Genomic DNA, 17,249 nt, shown 5'->3' on the forward strand with positions numbered 1-17,249 from the left:
GCCATCTACAACTACCTGAAGGGAGGCTGTAGCCAGGTGGGGTTGGTCTCTTCTCCCAGGCAACCAGCAACAGAACAAGGGGACACAGTCTCAAGTTGTGCCAGGGGAGGTCTAGGCTGGTTGTTAGGAGGAAGTTCTTGCCAGAGAGGATGATTGGCATTGGAATGGGCTGCCCAGGAAGATGGTGGAGTCACCATCCCTGGAGGTGTTCAAGCAAAGCCTGGATGAGGCACTGAGTGCTATGGTCTGGTTGATTGGATAGGGCTGGGTGCTAGGTTGGACTGGATGATTCTGGAGGTCTCTTCCAACCTGCTTGATCCTATGATTCTATGTTGCTGGCAGTGGGGAGCACTGGTTTAGAGCCAGCTCCTCTGAATGAGGCCTTTTGACTACCTGAGAATTTTCATCACAAGAGTCTAAAGGCTCATTTGTTTTCCTTCATTTTTGGATACCAAAATTGTTTGGTCTGAAAACAAAACAAAGGATTATTGGTTTGGACTTTTAGAAGGTTAAAAATAAGTCTGGCTGATGAAAAGAGTTTGATTTGGGGGGGAGGTGGGGTAAAAGTGAACAAAAACTTGGCTAAATTTGGGGAAAAAAATAGCAAAGATTTAATTCAATTAAAAAATTCTCTAAGGTCAGGTTCTGAAAACCAAATTAGAGATTAAACCTCCTCTGTTTCGTTGTTGAAAGGGATGGATCACAGAATCATAGAATGAGTCAGGGCTGGAAGGGACCACAAAGATCATCTAGTTCCAACCTTCCTGCTATGGGCAGGGACACCTCACACTAGATCAGGCTATCTACAGCCTCATATAGCATGGCCCTAAACACCTCCAGGGATGAGGCTTCCACCACCTCCTTGAGCAACCCGCTTCAGGGTCTCATCACCCTCATGGTGAAGAACTTCACAACATCCAGTCTGAAGCTACCCATTTCCAGCTTTGTTCCTTTCCCCCCCAGCCCTATCACTACCTGACAGCCTAAAAAGTCCCTCCCCAGCTTCCTTGTAGGCTCCCTTCAGATACTGAAAAGCCACAATAAGTTCTCCTGGGAGCCTTCTCCTCTGCAAACTGAACATAGAATCATAGAATCAACCAGGTTAGAAGAGACCTCCAAGATCATCCAGTCCAACCTAGCACCCAGCCCTAGCCAGTCAACCAGACCATGGCACTAAGTGCCTCATGCAGGCTTTTCTTGAACACCTCCAGGGGCGGTGACTCCACCACCTCCCTGGGCAGCCCATTCCAATGGGAAATCATTTTGCCTCATTTCTGGAGGTGGATCTGAGGTCCTTTAGACCTGCTTTTGTTTTGGTGTGTTACAGAGACAGTGCTAAACCCTGGGCCCATCAAAGGGAGCAGCCAAGCTGCAGGTGACCTCAACAGGACCAGGTTCACATCCTCCTTTTTCAGTGTGGCCACTTCAGCTCACCTCTGAGAGGAGAAAGGAAGCAAAGCAACATCAGAGGGAAAGAAAGAAAAGATAATCAGAAGAACTCAGCACAACTCTTAGTATGTTTTTTTCTTCTGTATTTTCCCCCTCTCTACTGATAGGTAAAAAAAATATATATTATATTATATTTTCCTTTGCTTAAATTATTAATTTGTTCTGTTCAGCCTCAGTCCCAGCCAAAGTCCTGCCCTGTCATCTGGTAGAACTTCATGTTGAAGGGGCGGTAGAAGTCTCGCAGCCTCTGCACCACCTCCTGGTCTATGTCAGGGTGGGTCCTGCCTTTCGTCTTGCCCAGGCAGTGAGGTTTGCTGCTGCCTTCCGCCTTCTTCAGGCACGGGAACCCCTTGGTCTTGTTGAAGTAGAAGTGTTTGTCAGTGATGATCCTCTTGAGGCCCAGAAAGTCCTGGACCCTGCCCAGCTCCCCCGCGGGGTCGCTGATCAGCCTCTCCCCGCTGACAAAGAGGATCTGCCCGATGGGGAAGTAGAGCAGCCAGTTCTCCAGGTGCTTGGCGTAGATGCCGATCTGGATGGCGCTCCAGGAGGTGTCGATCAGGCCTGTAGTCCTGTTTTTGAAGGTCAGGCTCTCAAAGGTGGGGATGTCAGGCTTCTTGGAGAGCGTCTGCGTGTAGTCCGAGATGGCTCTGGTCACAGGGTCCCGCACCACCACGATCAGCTTCGTGCCCCTGGACATGGAGGAGATGCGGGCGGGGGCCTCCTTGGTGACGAAGTAGCTGGGGGTCTTCTCCATGGTGATCTGCCCCTCCAGGGTCCTGGGCATGAGGTCTCTGAGAGAGAAGGAGAGGAGGGGCACATTAGCACTGAATGCCCCTGGGTTGGGGGGGGAGAAGCTGAGAGCTGGCAGTGCTCTGGGGACGTCCTGGGTGCAAAGGGCATGGTGCTCCTGAGCCTCACCCCTCCAGCCCAGCCTGCCTTCTGCCTTGCCCAGGCTGCCAGGAAACCCATAGTGTTCCAACTCAGCAAAGCATCTCCACACACTCCTCCTTCCCCACTTCCTTTGCCTGTCTATTTACCCAGAATCAGACCTAAACCTGTTTTGCCTCTCCAAAACCTATAAAGTACTGCTTGAGGGGGATTTCATCTCCCTTCTTGCAATGGCAGTGTAAGAACAGAGCTCATCTCTACAATTCTGATGTCCTATCCCTTTAAATTCCTCTCTGCCCATACTGGAGCTTCCTGCACACTGGCTTAAACTCCTTGGAATAACAGTGAATTTCTGGTAACAGCACTCCCTTCCTGCAGAGCACAGGGGATTTTCAAGGGCCAGGATGTAAGGCTCTGTCTTCTGGTGTTTTCAAGGTGGCAGCAAGCTGATGTCATGTAAAAATGTGCAATATCAGCCTCCTGACCTCAGCAATTTCCTTCTTCCACCTGAAGAAATCCTACACACAGGCTGCTTTGGGAATCTCTCGCAGCCAGAAGTGGGAAGGGGCTTAGGGCTTGGGCCAGGGTCCATCCTTCTCTATGGTCTCCTTGAGAGTTCAAAAGGCCTCCTGGGCCAGGCATTGGGTGTGATTTGCTGATGATTGCAGGATTTGGCCACAGGATCACAGAACACAGACTGGTTTGGGTTGGAAGGGACTTTTAAAGCTCAGCTAGTGCAACCCCCTGCAGTCAGCAGGGGCATCTGCAATTAGAGCAGCTTGCTCAGAGCTTTGGGCAATCTGATCTAGAATGGTTCCAGGGATGGGGCACCTCCCATCTCTCTGAGCAACCTGGGCTGGGGTCTCACCATCCTTGCTTCAGCACTCTCAGGATAACCTGAGCTCCTCCGTGTTACACAAGATAAACTAGAAAGGTTTAGGAGCCACATGAGCAGCCATTTTTCTGCTCCTTCAGACTGCTCCCAACTCTTCTCCTTGCCTGCCACACCACATCCCATCCCCTCACGTGCATATCACCTTCTTTATCCCTTCCCAGCCAGCATCTGCAAAGCCCCAGTGATTTCCCCCATCATCACTTGGTTACACAAACCCATGCCTCTTTCCAGGCCCTCAGCAGTTTTCCTTTCCAGTTTGGTCTCCTTCCAGTGGTCAAGTCCTTCCCAGGGGGAAGGGGAGATGGATGGGGAGGGTGGCTGCAGCACCACTGAGGTTCATCACTGTGCTACCAGCAGTTCTCATGGCAACTGCAGCCTCGGGTCCCAAGGAGCAGAGACCCACATTCTCCTCATGCCCTGACCCCTTGTCTTTGACCTCACCATGGTCGCAAGGCTCTGTGCTGTGATGAACTGTTCCCTGCCTGCCTCATTGTGGCTGTCTTGCAGCAGCAACATCTGGTTTGCAAACCTGTGCAATAGGCCAGCAAAATTAAAGCCATCGATCAAAAAAAGCAACAAGGAAAAGCTCACAGCAGCTAAAAACAGCAATAACATCCCAACCCCAGGCTGGCTCCTTCTGCTGCAAACGACCCTTCCCAAAGCAATTCTGTCTGTTTGCAGCCACCTTACACAGAGGCTGAGCAAAGAAGTGGTCCTAGAGAAGGCAAATCTTTGCTGTGCTCTGAGGAAGGTTTCTGGTGTGGGGGGAGGAATCTCCACAAATTCATAGAATCAGTGAGGAATAGAATCAGTGAGGACCACAAGGATCATCCAGTTCCAAACCCCCTGCCATGGGCAGGGACACCTCACACTAGATCAGGCTGTCTACAGCCTCATCCAGCCTGGCCTAAAACATCTCCAGGGATGAGGCTTCCACCACCTCCCTGGGCAACCCATTCCAGGATCTCACCACACTCATAATGAAAAACTTCCTAATATCCAGTCTGAGTCTACCCATTTCCAGCTTTGTTCCTTTCTCCCCACTCCTATCACTACCTGACAATCTAAAAAGTCCCTCCACAGCTTTCTTGTAGCCCTCTTAAGATACTGAAAGCCACAATAAGGTCATCTGGGAGTCATCTCCTCTCCAGACTGAACATTCCCAACTCCCTCTGTCTCTCCTCACAGCAGAGCAGCTCCAGCCCTTTGCTCATCCTCATGGCCCTTCTCTGAATACCTTCCAGCACCTCCACATCCCTCTTGTCCCAGGGGCTCCAGAACTGGCAGCAGTACTCCAGGTGGGGTCTCAGCAGTGTGGAGTAGAGGGGGAGGATCACTTCCCTCGCCCTGCTGCCCACACTTCTCTTGCTGCAGCCCAGGCTCTGGTTGCTCTCTGAGCTGCAAGAGCACACTCACAGCTCATATTGAGCTTCTCACCCACCAGCACCCCCAAGTCCCTTTTGTCAGGGCTGCTCTCAAGCCAGTCCCTGCCCAGCCTATATTGGTGCTTGGGATTGCCTCGACCTTGTACTTGGTCTTGTTGAACTTCATCAGGTTGGCTTTGGGACATTCAAGCTAGAGAAGAAACCAAGTGAGAGATATGACAGCTCTTGTGCATCCTGGAGGCTGTGAAGACATAAAGGCAACTGCTGCTGACTCAAAGGATGGAGATGGGTTCAAAAGCCACAGAAGGATGACCTTTGCTAAGCAGGTATAGTTGTGTGGTGAGATTTGCCACCACTTGATGCTGCAAAGGCCAAAAGTGCAAATGGCTCAGAAACAGCCTGGCTGAACTACTGGTGGATGGAATAAGCTGGTGGCAAAGATACACAACAGTCCCAGAACTTCAGCCTCCCTATGGTCCCTAACTGCAGCTGCCTTCAGCTGGATCCCTATGAACCATCAGCTTTCACAGAAGAGTTTGGGATGGAAAGGACCTTTAAAGCTCATCTAGTGCAACCTCCCCTGCAGTCATCAGGGACATCTGTGACTCGAGTCAGATACTCAGAGCCCCAGACACCCTGACCAGCAATGGTTCCAGGGGTAGGACATCTCCCACCTCTCTGGAAAACCTGGGACAAGCTCTCACCATCCTCAGTGTCAAACATTTCTCCCTTCTCTCCAGTCTGAATCTCCCTCTTGTAGTTTCAGACCATCACCCCTTGTCCTGTCAGAACAGGCCCTGCTCAAAAGTCTGTCCCCAGCTTTCTGATTGTTGCCTTTAAGTACTGAAAGGCCACCAGAAGATCTCCCCAGAGCCTCCCAAACACCCCTCTGTAGGTACCTGATACCAGGCACATCTGGAAGAAGGTGACTGTGCTGGACCACTCTCTGCTCTGGCCTGTGCCCCTGTTCAGAGGTTATTTTGCTCAAGGCACTCTCATGAATCATCTTTTTTAACTCACATGCACCAAAGCCACATTGCTCAGATGTTGTATTGTTGCCATCTGCTTTGCAAACCCTGCAAGTCACTAAGTCATCTGGAAGGACTTGAGCCCCTTAAAGGGTGAAGGAACCAGGTCGTACCCTGCTCCCCAGCTGCTCCCTTCCCCTCCTGCAACTGGAGCTTGCTGTTGAGCAAGAGCAGGATCTGCTGAACCAGGGGTGGGGTGAGGGTGGTGGGGAGACAGCTGAGTTCTCTTTGTGCTTTGGTAAGAGTTGAGACCTCAGCTGTGTCTTCCCAAAGAGGAGCTTAACCCTTTTTGTGGCAAGGCTGCAACACAAAAGCTTTCTTCAGTGCCCAGGAATGAGGACACACCTCTGCTGCCAGGGCCAGCGGGCAGGGACATGCCAGGAGCCATGGGGAATGTGCTAGCCCAGCTTTTGGGAGATTAATTAATTACAAAGGGCATCTTTCATGGATGTAAACAGTTGCCTGGAGGCCTCCCTGGACTAATGGCATCTGGATTTTATTGCAAAAGAACCACTTGAAAAGACAAGAACCACAAGAATGTTTTTGGCAAGAGCAGCCACCAGTGGGCCCTGCCAGAATAAATGGATTCTGTTATTTTAATTTTAGTAGAGCTTGGGGCTTTATTTAATTACTTAATAGGGGAGGAAGGCCTTCCTCAAGCAGAGCATTTCAGCTCAGCATGTATAGTCATATCTGGCTCCTTCCAGATCCAGGCTCTCTTCCCAGCAGTGGTGTCCGAGATGGTTGTTCCCATGTCTGGTCTAAGTGCACAGAGGTAGCTCCTGGGGTTGCTGTTTGTGGGGATTGTGGCCCCTTTTCCACCATGCTAGGCTTTGCAGGGCCTCACTTCCATAATGCAACAGTTTGGAGTTAGAATCACAGAACCACAGAACTACTGAGGTTGAGGAAGAGACCTTTGAGATCATCGGCTCCAACCACTCACCCAGAGCTCACAGTGCCACCGCTGCTGCTAAGCCACTGCCACTAAACCACAGCCTTTAAACACCTCCAGGGATGGTGACTCCTCCACCTCCCTGGGCAGCCTGCTCCAATGCCTGAGAACCCTTTCTCTGAAGATTTTTTTTCCTAGTGTCCATCATGAACCTCCCTTGGCACAACTTGAAGCCATTTCCTCTTGTTCTGTCAATTTTGTTGCATGTGGGAAGAGACCAACCCCCACCTGGCTCCAACCTGATTTCAGCGAGTCACACACAGAATCACAGAATTAACCAGCTTGGAAAAGACCTTCAGGATCATTGAGTCCAACCTATCACCTAACCCTTCTAATTAACTAAACCATGGCACTAAGTGCCTCATCCAGCCTCCTTTTAAACATCTCCAGGGATGGGGACCTCAACATTTCACTGGGGCAGCCCATTCCGATGCCAATCACTCTTTCTGTGGAGAACTTCTTCCTAGCATCCAGCCTAAACCTCCTCTGGCACAACTTGTGACTGTGTCCCCTTGTTGTGTCCCTGGGTGCCTGGGAGAATAGACCAACCCCTGCCTGGCTACAGCCTCCCTCCAGGTAGTTGTAGACAGCAATGAGGTCTGCCCTGAGCCTCCTCTTCTGCAGGCTGCACACCCCCAGCTCCCTCAGCCTCTCCTCACAGGGCTGTGTTCCAGACCCTCACCAGCCTTGTTGCCCTTCTCTGGACACATTCAAACACCTCAACATCTTTCTTAAATTCAGCACCCCAGAACTAGACACAGCACTCGTGTGGCCTTAACCAGTGCTGAGGATAAAGGATAAAGGAAAAATGAGTTGCAGAAAGTGATGAAGTCTCCCCTCAGCCTCCTCCTCTGAAGACTAAACAACAGCAGTTCCCCAGTCTTCCTTAAGAGCCACTGCAGCAAATGCACCTTCCAGGTGGGAGAGAAGCAGCTGCAGGCCACCTTGGGGTGGGTGGGTTGGGGATTGATGCTGTGCAAGGGCAGCAGATTGGTGCAGGCTCCAGTGACACACCCGGAGCTGCTCTGGGACTCCCTGGTGCACCCTGGTGTGCTAGTCCTGGATACTGGCACTTTAGTGCTGGGGTCTCACCAGGGTGTCCCAGAGCAGTCCCACCCCTCAGACACTGCTGGTGTGGGAGCTGATCTTTGGTGCCATGCCTGCATGGTTTTTATCTCTCTCTTGCTGGTGTGGGAGCTGATCTTTGGTGCCATGCCTGCATGGTTTTTATCTCTCTCTTGCTGGTGTGGGAGCTGATCTTTGGTGCCATGCCCGCATGGTTTTTATCTCTCTCTTGCTGGTGTGGGAGCTGATCTTTGGTGCCATGCCTGCATGGTTTTTATCTCTCTCTTGCTGGTGTGGGAGCTGATCTTTGGTGCCATGCCTGCATGGCTTTCATCTCTCTCTTGCTGGTGTGGGAGCTGATCTTTGGTGCCATGCCTGCATGGCTTTTATCTCTCTCTTGCTGGTGTGGGAGCTGATCTTTGGTGTGGCTTTTATCTCTCTCTTGCTAGTGTGGGAGCTGATCTTTTATATGACCTGTATGGCCTTTATAGCTCTTTATGTACTGTACAGTGATGCCTTTAAAATCTTGACCCTAAGTTCCCCAGGGCAAGCAGGGTGTTATCTTGAGCCCTCTGCCCTGATGATCAGAGTCCACAGAGACACCTCTTGGTCTTGAGATCTTGTTCTTAGCCAGAGCACAGCTCTGGGGAAGAAAGCATCATTTCAGGTCAAGAAACCATAATAGTATCTCAGCCCCCCTCCTTAGGAGACTGAGCAGCCAAGAGTAGTGTTTCTGGAAATTTAGCTTGGAGGAGAGGAGGTACTGATGTGTGGTGGTGGTGTCTGTCTCCAGCCCATGCTCAGTATCCACTTCAGCTCCATCAGGGGCTGGGAAGTGGGTTAAACCAGCTGGTTTGCCTCAGCTGACCTGTGCTGCTGTCTGGCCAGCTTCAATCACCACGAGAAGCTGGTGATTAGTGAGAAAACAAGAATTGGCTGTTCCAGAAATGGGATTTTTGGGAGCTTGGTTCATGTAGGAGGAGCAACCACATGCTGCTGTTTCCCACGGGGATGGAGCAGCTTTTAGTCCCTGGATCCAGAAAACTTGAGATGAGTTTGCTCTTTGAAGTCCATCTGCTGCTTTGCTCCTGGCCAGACCAAGCCATGTCCTGCTCAGGACCTCCTGAGTTCCTTGGCAGTGCACACAGCATAGAAGCAGCTGAGGATGGACTTGTTGCAAGCCTTTCCCACATATATCTAGCCCAGATCTCTCTCAAAGAGGGGCTGGTGGCAGCATATAAGGGCAGCTCTTCACCAGGCCTTGTGCCATCATAACCCTCAGAGAGCTGCTGTGGTGACAGAGATCAGCCTCACATGTGCTCTGGCTTGCAGCAAAACTTGCCCTGACCATCTCCTCCTGCCCCCTGAAGTTGAGTTCCTTTCCAGCCCAGTCTGACTGTTTAGAATCACAGAATCACAGAACAGTTTGGGTGGGAAAGGATTGTCCTTCAAAAGGCATCCAGTCCAACGTCCTGCCATGAGCAGGGACCTCTGCAACTAGAGCAGGCTGCTCACAGCCCCAGCCAGCCTGACCTCCTGGGTTTCACTTTGTGCCTGCTGTCCCTTCTCCTGTCTCTGGGCACCACTGACAAGAGTCTGGCTCCAGCCTCTTGCCCCCCTCCCTTTAGCTCTTGCTGAGTATAGCTCAGACCCCCTCTGGGGCTGCTGTTCTCCAGGCTGAAGAGCCCCTGGGCTCTCAGCCTTTGCTCCTCACAGAGATGCTCCTGGCCCCACAGCAGAGACTCTCTCCCTGTCTCCCTTGAACTGAGGATCCCAGAACTGGGCCCAGGACTCCAGCTGTAGCCTCACTAGGGTAGAGCAGAGTGGGAGCAGAACCTCCCTTGATCATCTTAATGTACTCCAGGAGATCATTTGCCTTCTTGGCACCACCATGATGGGCATGTAACACACTGACAGGCCTGGAGCAACAACAGAGCTTTCTTGAGCAGGAAGATATTGAACAAGAACGACAGGGAAACTGAGACACAACAATCAGAGCAACTTGATGCATCCTCACACCTCTGAAGCGTTGTGTGCATTGCCCCTGTGCTACTGAGGCCACCAGCAAGGTATCTTCTCCCCCTCCTTCCCCCCACTTTTTCTTCCCAATCAGTTTAAAAAGTGACTCTGCAGCAGTAATTTGTAAACAAAATCACAAGCTGCCATTCCAAGTGCTTGATGTTCTCCCACCCTCGAGCCTGTGCTCCCAGAAGAACCATTCCAGCATGTGCAGGAGATGATTGGAAAGCAAGATGCTCTGGCAAGAGTGAGATCTTGATGTAACCAGCAGTGTGGATGTGCACACTAATTAACCCCCCCTGCCTGAGGAGATAAATGGGTCCCTCCTATGAGCCTGATGCCTCAGCCCAGGGCTCTGCTGCCCTGGCAGCTCTAGCAAGCCTCTGAATTTCCTTTGATGAGCCATGAGGGCACATTTGAGTTAGCTGAGCCTTCTGCTTCGCCTTCCTTTAGATGTTGGATGAGATCAATAAATGGAAAGATGAGTTTCAGGAAACTGATGGAAATGAATAAAACCCTCCAAGCAAAGCTGTGGGACCGAGGGAGCTGAAAGGAGAGTGGCAAAAGATCAGAGAGGGCTGGAAGGAGATGAGAAAATCAATGGCTGTGTTGCTGGATGTAAGATCAAGTCCAGCAGACAATATCAAAAGGACACCCTTGCCATTGGTTTTAGCAGAGGATGGATTGGGCTGAGGTTGGAATGAGATAAGAGGCAGGAAGAGCCCTGGGAGAGGACAAGGAAGCCTGTGGGTCCCTCTCATTCCCACCTATCTTGCTGCTGAGGCATTTTGCCTGGGGGAAGAAAATCCTTGGGAAAGATCTAAGTGTTGCTGGAAAGGGCCTACAGCACAACTGCAAGCTCCCAGAGGACATCTGCACCCTCCTGAAACCATGGTGGTAGGGGCAGGCCTTGGGTTTTCTCCTGGCTGTGCTCTTCTGTCCCTTCTGATCCATTAGAGAAGGCTCTGAGGTGACCTTATTGTGGCCTTTCAGTATCTTGAGGGAGCCTACAAGAAAGCTGGGGAGGGACTTTGTAGGCTGTCAGGTAGTGATAGGATTGGGGAGAGTGGAACCAAGCTAGAAATGGGTAGCTTCAGACTGGATGTTAGGAAGAAGTTCTTCACCATGAGGGTGCTGAGACTCTGGAGCAGGTTGCCCAGGGAGGTGGGGGGATGCCTCATCCCTGGAGATGTTTAAGGCCATGCTGGATGAGGCTGTAGACAGCCTGATCTAGTGTGAAGTGTCCCTACCCTTGGGAGTTGGAACTAGATGATTCTTGTGGTCCCTTCCAACCCTGACTGATTCTATGATTACAAACTGTGCAGGGTGAGCACATCACCTCCTGGGATCACCATGGCCAGGAAGATGTCTGGCAGAGCTGCCTCATTTCTACAAGCAGTAAATGGTCCCTGGGATATCTGTCCCCCATCTAGATATGCTGAGGAGCCTCCTGCCACCTTGGCATGCTCCCTGTGCCTGCTGTCTCCCAGAACTCTCCCACATACCCCAGAAGGGTTTGAAATTGCAAAGCAGACATGCAAACAGGATCTTGTTGCACTGAGTTGTGCTGGGATGAAAGCACAGTTCTCAAAGCACATGGAGCCATTTCATAACCTCTAGGCACACAGAAATGTCCCCAAACTCCAGACCTGGCTGCAGGTCTGACCTTCCCAAATAAAATCTTCTTATAGAGGTAGGGCCCCTCCTCTTCCCCACCACCCCCCAAAACTGACTGCTCTGAGCTTGCTTGGCAGAGGAAGCAGTTGTAGGGAGGTCCTGAGCTTATGCTCACAGCTTTGATTTGACCGAGTAGTTGTGCATCACATCTGCAGCCAGCAGCAGCAGTTTCCACGCTGAATCTATCAAGCAGCATCTTATCACCAGAGCTGCCTTCCTGTCCCTCCTTCCTCTCCTTCCAGTTGAATTTAGGAGACAGCTGACAGCCTGACAGGGGGTGCAGCCAGCATCCATGGTGCCAACCTCCACTTAAACTGCAGCCCACAGGACCGGAGGGACCCCTAGATGTCTGCCCTGTCCCCAGCCAAACCTCCAGCAGCAACCAAAGCTGGTGGACTCAGCCTCAAACCACGTCCAGCTAGCAGCAGGTTGTGTGAGAGAGAGGGACAAGGCAGGTGGCTGTGCCTGCATGGACATCCTGGCAAAAGTGTCTGTGTGTCAATCCAAAGGCTGTGTCAGGCTCCTGGGGGGAGCTCCTTAGCAGATCCTCTCAGCTGCACCCCCACTGCATGCCCAGCTCAGTGGGTGGCTCTGCTCCCTGTCACTGCTGGGTTTAACCACTGCAGCACTTAAGAAAAGCCATCCCAGCAACCTCACTGCTTCCAAAACAGGGACTTGGACACTAAGCTCCCAGCACAGCATTCATGGGGATAACAGCCAGTGTCACCTCACCCTCAGGGCCCAGCCAGGAAGCCTTCTTCTTCCTGAGGAGCTGGGAAACCCATCAAAGAAACTCCACGGAGAAAGTGTGGTGTGTGCAGGGGCCACTGCTGATAACTCCGCAGGTGGACACTCTCCTTCCGGATCCTGGGGCCATGACCTTGCTCAGGAAGAGCAGGAACAATCTCTGGCCAAGGGCAGGGCATCTGCTTCCCCATGGATCTGGGGCTGAGGTGACCTGGCAGGAAGTGGCAATGTCCCTGAGATAGAAGCAGAGTCAGAGAATGGTTTTGGTTGGAAGAGTTCATTAAGATCGCTGAGCTCAACCACTAACCCAGCACTGCCAGGGCACCACTAAACCATGGCCCTCAGCACCACATCTACCTAGCACCACACCCCCTTAAGGGATGGAGACTCCACCACTGCCCTGGGCAGCCTGTTCCAGGTCTTGACAGCCCTCTTGGGGAAGAAATTGTTCCTGATGTCTAAAGTAAACTTGCCCTGGTGCAACTCGAGGCCATTTCCTCTTGTCCTATCACTTGTTCCTTGGTAGAAGAGATCACTCCCACCTGGCTCCCTTTCAGGGAGCTGCAGAGAGCAATGAGGTCTCCCCTTAGCCTTCTTTTCTCCAGGCTGAACTCGGTCTTGATAAGGAAAGTCTCTAAGAGTAGGGAGTGGTTCTGCCCCTGAGAGCCCCCTGTTTGAGCATGCACACATCTAGATTGGCATCAGCTCCCCCAGTCCTGCAGCAATCTGCCATGGGGCATCTCAAAGGGACAGGGGAAATTTTGCAGGCCAGGAGGGGCTGCACAAAGGTCTTGGCTCCACACCAGTGTCCCCCACACTTTGCTGTCTGTATTCAGTTGCTGCCTCAGCTTCCCAGCCGCTGGGAAGGGCCACTGCACTGATCAGAGCTACCTACAGCGTGCCAGCCCTCTGCCTAAGTGCTCTGATTAATTATTGATGGGCAGAGCTGCTGCTCCGAGAGCAGCAGGTAAGCAGAGAGCCCTGCGCTGGTGGCCTCCTGGCTGCCAGCAAAGATGATGCAGGTGGCAGGAGGCAATGCTGTTGTCACAGCATCCTGTGACCAGCCTGGCAGAAGGAACTGTGCTGAGAAGCTCCCCAAAATCCACTGCCCTGGGAAGCACATCTGGGCACCTCCTGGAGCCCGCCAGTGCCTAAGTGCTATCGACAAGCAGAAAGTCTTTGGTGCCATTAGCCATGTAAGATATTGATTTTCTTTGCTGGAACAAGGAACTCATCAGAGCTGAGGGTGGCATCACTGTTTCCTCCAGGCTGGCCAGTTGCAGAAGGAGCGTTTTGGAGTTGTCTTCTTTCCAGTGGCTCAAAAGCTAAGTCATCGTGGTGCATTTCTGCATCTGTCTGGAAGGATGCTGGCTCATGCTCAGTGGCATTGCTGGTAAAACCCAACTGAATCCTGCTTACCAGAAGCAGATGAAGAGCTCCAGACCCTTTGGTCATAGCCTCCTTTGCCATATCTCCCTCATTTGTGCGGGAATGGAGACAGCATCAGGCAGCATCTAAAGGAGCTTTCACGTCTGGGGGTGGGGATGGGTTCATACCTTGTCAGCAGCACCCATTATTTGACACACTTTGGTCAGCTCCTCCTTGTTTGGCTCCTTGCAAGGTAATTAACTGGAGGTTTCCACATGCTTTAGCTAAAGACTTTTTCCCATGTCCCACATCATCCTCATTCTGCTATCATAGTATGAGAGTGTCCTATTGCTGTGGTAGCAGGATGAGGATGATGTGGGACATGGAAAAGTGAGGCAGTGGGTGGTGCAGGGAGAAGCACTTCTCATGATCCTCCAGCCTGGGGTTTCCCACTGCTCCCAGTCCACAGTTCCCCTGTCACCTCACAGTACTGTCCAACTACACCAATAGAATCATAGAATGGTTTGAGTTGGAAGAGTCCTCAAAGATCATCCAGTTCCAATCCCACTGCCACAGGCAAGGACACATCCTACTAGCCCAAGTTGCTCAAGGCCTCATCCAACCTGGCCTTGAACAGCTCCAGGGAGGAGACAGCCACAACCGCCCTGGGCAACCTGTGTCCCCCTGCTTATGGCTCTTTTATGGCCTAACTTTCCATCTATAACCCTCTAACTTCAAATTCTTAATTTTGAGGTACTCAAAATTTTGAAGTACACTGGGGACCACTCATAGAATCATAGAATCAACCAGGTTGGAAGACACCTCCAAGTTCATCCAGTCCAACCTAGCGCCCAGCCCTGTCCAGTCAACTAGACCATGGCACTGAGTGTCTCATCCAGGCTTTTCTTGAACTCCTCCAGGGACAGCGACTCCACCACCTCCCTGGGCAGCCCATTCCAATGGCAATCACTCTCTCTGGGAAGAACTTCCTCCTAACATCCAGCCTAGACCTCCCCTGCCACAACTTGAGACTGTGTCCCCTTGTTCTGTTGCTGGTTGCCTGGCAGAAGAGCTCAACCCCATCTGGCTACGACCTCCCTCCAGGTAGCTGTAGTTGTGAGTTGTAGACTCACTCAGCACCTCTAACAGTGCCCACATGCCCTTTTGGATGTGACCTCCTCTCAGTGGCCCCTCCACCTCCATGTAAGTTGTCCCACAAAAGCTGAACTCCAGCAGCTCCCAGCAAAAGGCACAAGTCATTTGCCAGCACCACTTAATTCATGCAAGGGAGCAGACCATGCCTACAGTGAGTCCATCATATTTCCAACATAGCTTCCAAATGAAAAGTGATTCCTCATTTCCCAGATGGATTTGCTTGGGTAAATTCAGGCTTCTGGAGGCTGGTTCTGTTGGTGCTGGTTTATATTGTAACTGTGGCGCCTCTTAATGAGAACAGACACTACTTCTGCTCTCTTCTGCAGATGTCTCTGTTATTCTGCAACCTGCTGGCTCCCCTCTGTGCCACATTATGTCAAAGAACTTCTTCCTTATGTCCAACCTAAATCTACTCTGCTCCAGCTTAAAACTATTGCCCCTTGTCCTATTACTACAGATTCACAGACTGCACCAGGCAGGAATGGACTCTCAAAGGTCATCTTGTCCAATCCCCTGCAGACAGCAGGGACATCTCCAACTACATCAGGCTGCCCAGGGCCATGTCAAGGCTGATCTTGAATGTCTCCAGGGACTGGGCCTCCACCACATCCCTGGGCAACCTGCTCCAGTATTTTAGTGCTCTCATGGTAAAGAAGGATTTTCCAGCTGAGATGACGGGCAGGATCCTTTGACAGCCTTGCATCCTGCCTTTCTTCCTTGCAAGTGCACCAAGTGGAAATCGAGAGCTCCCACTTTCAGGAGCTGGACAGCAGAGGACAGTCCATGGCTGGAAATGAACCCTATGGACCCAGCACGTCCCCAGCGCAGAGGTCTGCTGAGGAGAGCATGGCTGTTTGTCCCCTGCATGGCTGTGCCACAGGGAGGGAGCTCACAACCTCTTTCCATCACACAGAAGGATGCAAGAGTCACAGCCTTCCTAGGGACTGGCATGGCCTTCAGCCTGGCCCTCACTCTCCTCAGTTATGAGGTTAAACCACTCAGGTTTGGACCTGCATCACTATTCTTCGTGTGCACTTCATCTTTTGAACATGTTAAGGATGTGCCTGCATGAGCTGATCTTCATCCCCAGTAGTATGAAAACAGAGCAGTGCTCTGAAAAGCTTACAGAGTAAAGAGAAAAGACTGAAGAAGGAGGCAAAAAAGGGCATAAGTGACCCAGTACCAGACATAATTAACCCTTAAGCCTGTTCTTCCCCTCTAAGGGCATCTCTGAAGTCTTACACGTGTACATCAATCCCAAACAACCTCCAACATGCTGCTGCTGGCCTCAGAGGGACCAGATCTGCACCTTCCCCCACTGGGACCTGAGTGAAGCCACTTGATGGGCACAGCCTTAGAGTCCCAGGGCAGAGGGGTTTATAGTGCAGGGGACATTGAAAATCCTCCACCCCAGAGGCAATAACCATCTCATGTCTCTCTCACACGAGGATCATCAGGACCACATATTTCAGCCCTGACTAAGCAAATCATCTTTAAGAGGAAGGTTAAAGAACTGTTTATTATTGGAAATGTCTCCCTCTCTAGGACTCATTTTTTGATAAATTAGCTTCAGCTTCATTACTTCATGATATATTTCCCTTGACATTTAATTATACTTACCCCAAACACATTAAGCCAATCAGTCTGAACAGCTTCTTATTAATATGTAAATTTCTTCTTTGAAAAGCCATGAATCTGTGAAAAATCTCTTTAGGCTTCAATTAGGCCCATTTGGGAAGTTGGGAACCCCTGAAGCACCCTCCTAGCACTTGGCTGGAAGGAACCTGGAGGGGACAGACCCTGAGACACATCTCAGTGCCTGTATTTAGGATGGAAGGAGGAGGTGCTGCCAGCCACTAAAGCACCTTCACAGTTCTGGAGCCATGAAGATAGGAGTTGGAATTCTGCAAACCAATGCAGTGTTGCCAACTTATCCCCATCCCAGCCTTTCTGCACAGGAGGGGATGTTTCTCCTCTCCACCAGCCCTGGAGATGTGGTAATCCTCTGATGCATACCACAAAAAGCTTCTCCCTTCTCACAGGAGCTGAAGAAGATGCAGTGAAATCTCAGCCCAGTTTGCAGCAAAACAAATAGGAATCCAGTTCCCCTGGTGCCAGGGGCAAGCAGGATGTGATTTGCATTAGGCAAATAAATGAACCCACACAATTAACCATCTGCCCTGGAACAGATTTAGGTTGTGCTTTAAAGCATCACTTCCAGCCTCCCTCTGCTCTTGTATCCGCCTGAACGCCACAAGATTTGCCACTCAGAAACCCAGGGGGAATAAATCCACTGAATCAGCCCTGTAAGTAATTGGAGAGAACCATCAGTGTAGGTACTACAGCCCTGGTGACCTTTGGCCTCCCAGATGTGTTTCCTGTGGATGATGCCAATGAGCAAACCACAGAACCGCTTCAAAACCCTTCCAGAGTCTCCTGTTCACACTGAAAGCCTTTGCTTAGAGTCATAGCTTCACAGAATGGGTTGGGTTGGAAGGGAAATTAAAGTTCACCTAATTCAAACCCTACTGCCACAGGCAGGGACACCTTCCACTAACCCAGGTTGCTCAATGCCCCATCCAGCCTAGCCTTGAACACCTCCAAGGGCATCCACAACCTCC

At 51.2% G+C, this 17,249-nt stretch overlaps 1 protein-coding gene across 1 annotated transcript in view; it reads right to left on the reverse strand.

Moving 5' to 3' along the window:
- Window positions 1-1,531: 1,531 nt before the first annotated feature.
- Window positions 1,532-17,249, reverse strand: part of LOC135179716 (heparan sulfate glucosamine 3-O-sulfotransferase 3A1-like) — a 44,798-nt gene continuing 29,080 nt past the window's right edge. Inside the window, exon 2 of the mRNA XM_064151772.1 lies at window positions 1,532-2,240. Coding sequence (XP_064007842.1) covers window positions 1,622-2,240 — 619 coding nt within the window. The 3' untranslated portion in view covers window positions 1,532-1,621. The remainder of the gene's footprint in view (window positions 2,241-17,249) is intronic.

The sequence above is a fragment of the Pogoniulus pusillus genome, chromosome 11 (assembly GCF_015220805.1).
Source record: "Pogoniulus pusillus isolate bPogPus1 chromosome 11, bPogPus1.pri, whole genome shotgun sequence".
NCBI classification, from domain to species: Eukaryota; Metazoa; Chordata; class Aves; order Piciformes; family Lybiidae; genus Pogoniulus; species Pogoniulus pusillus.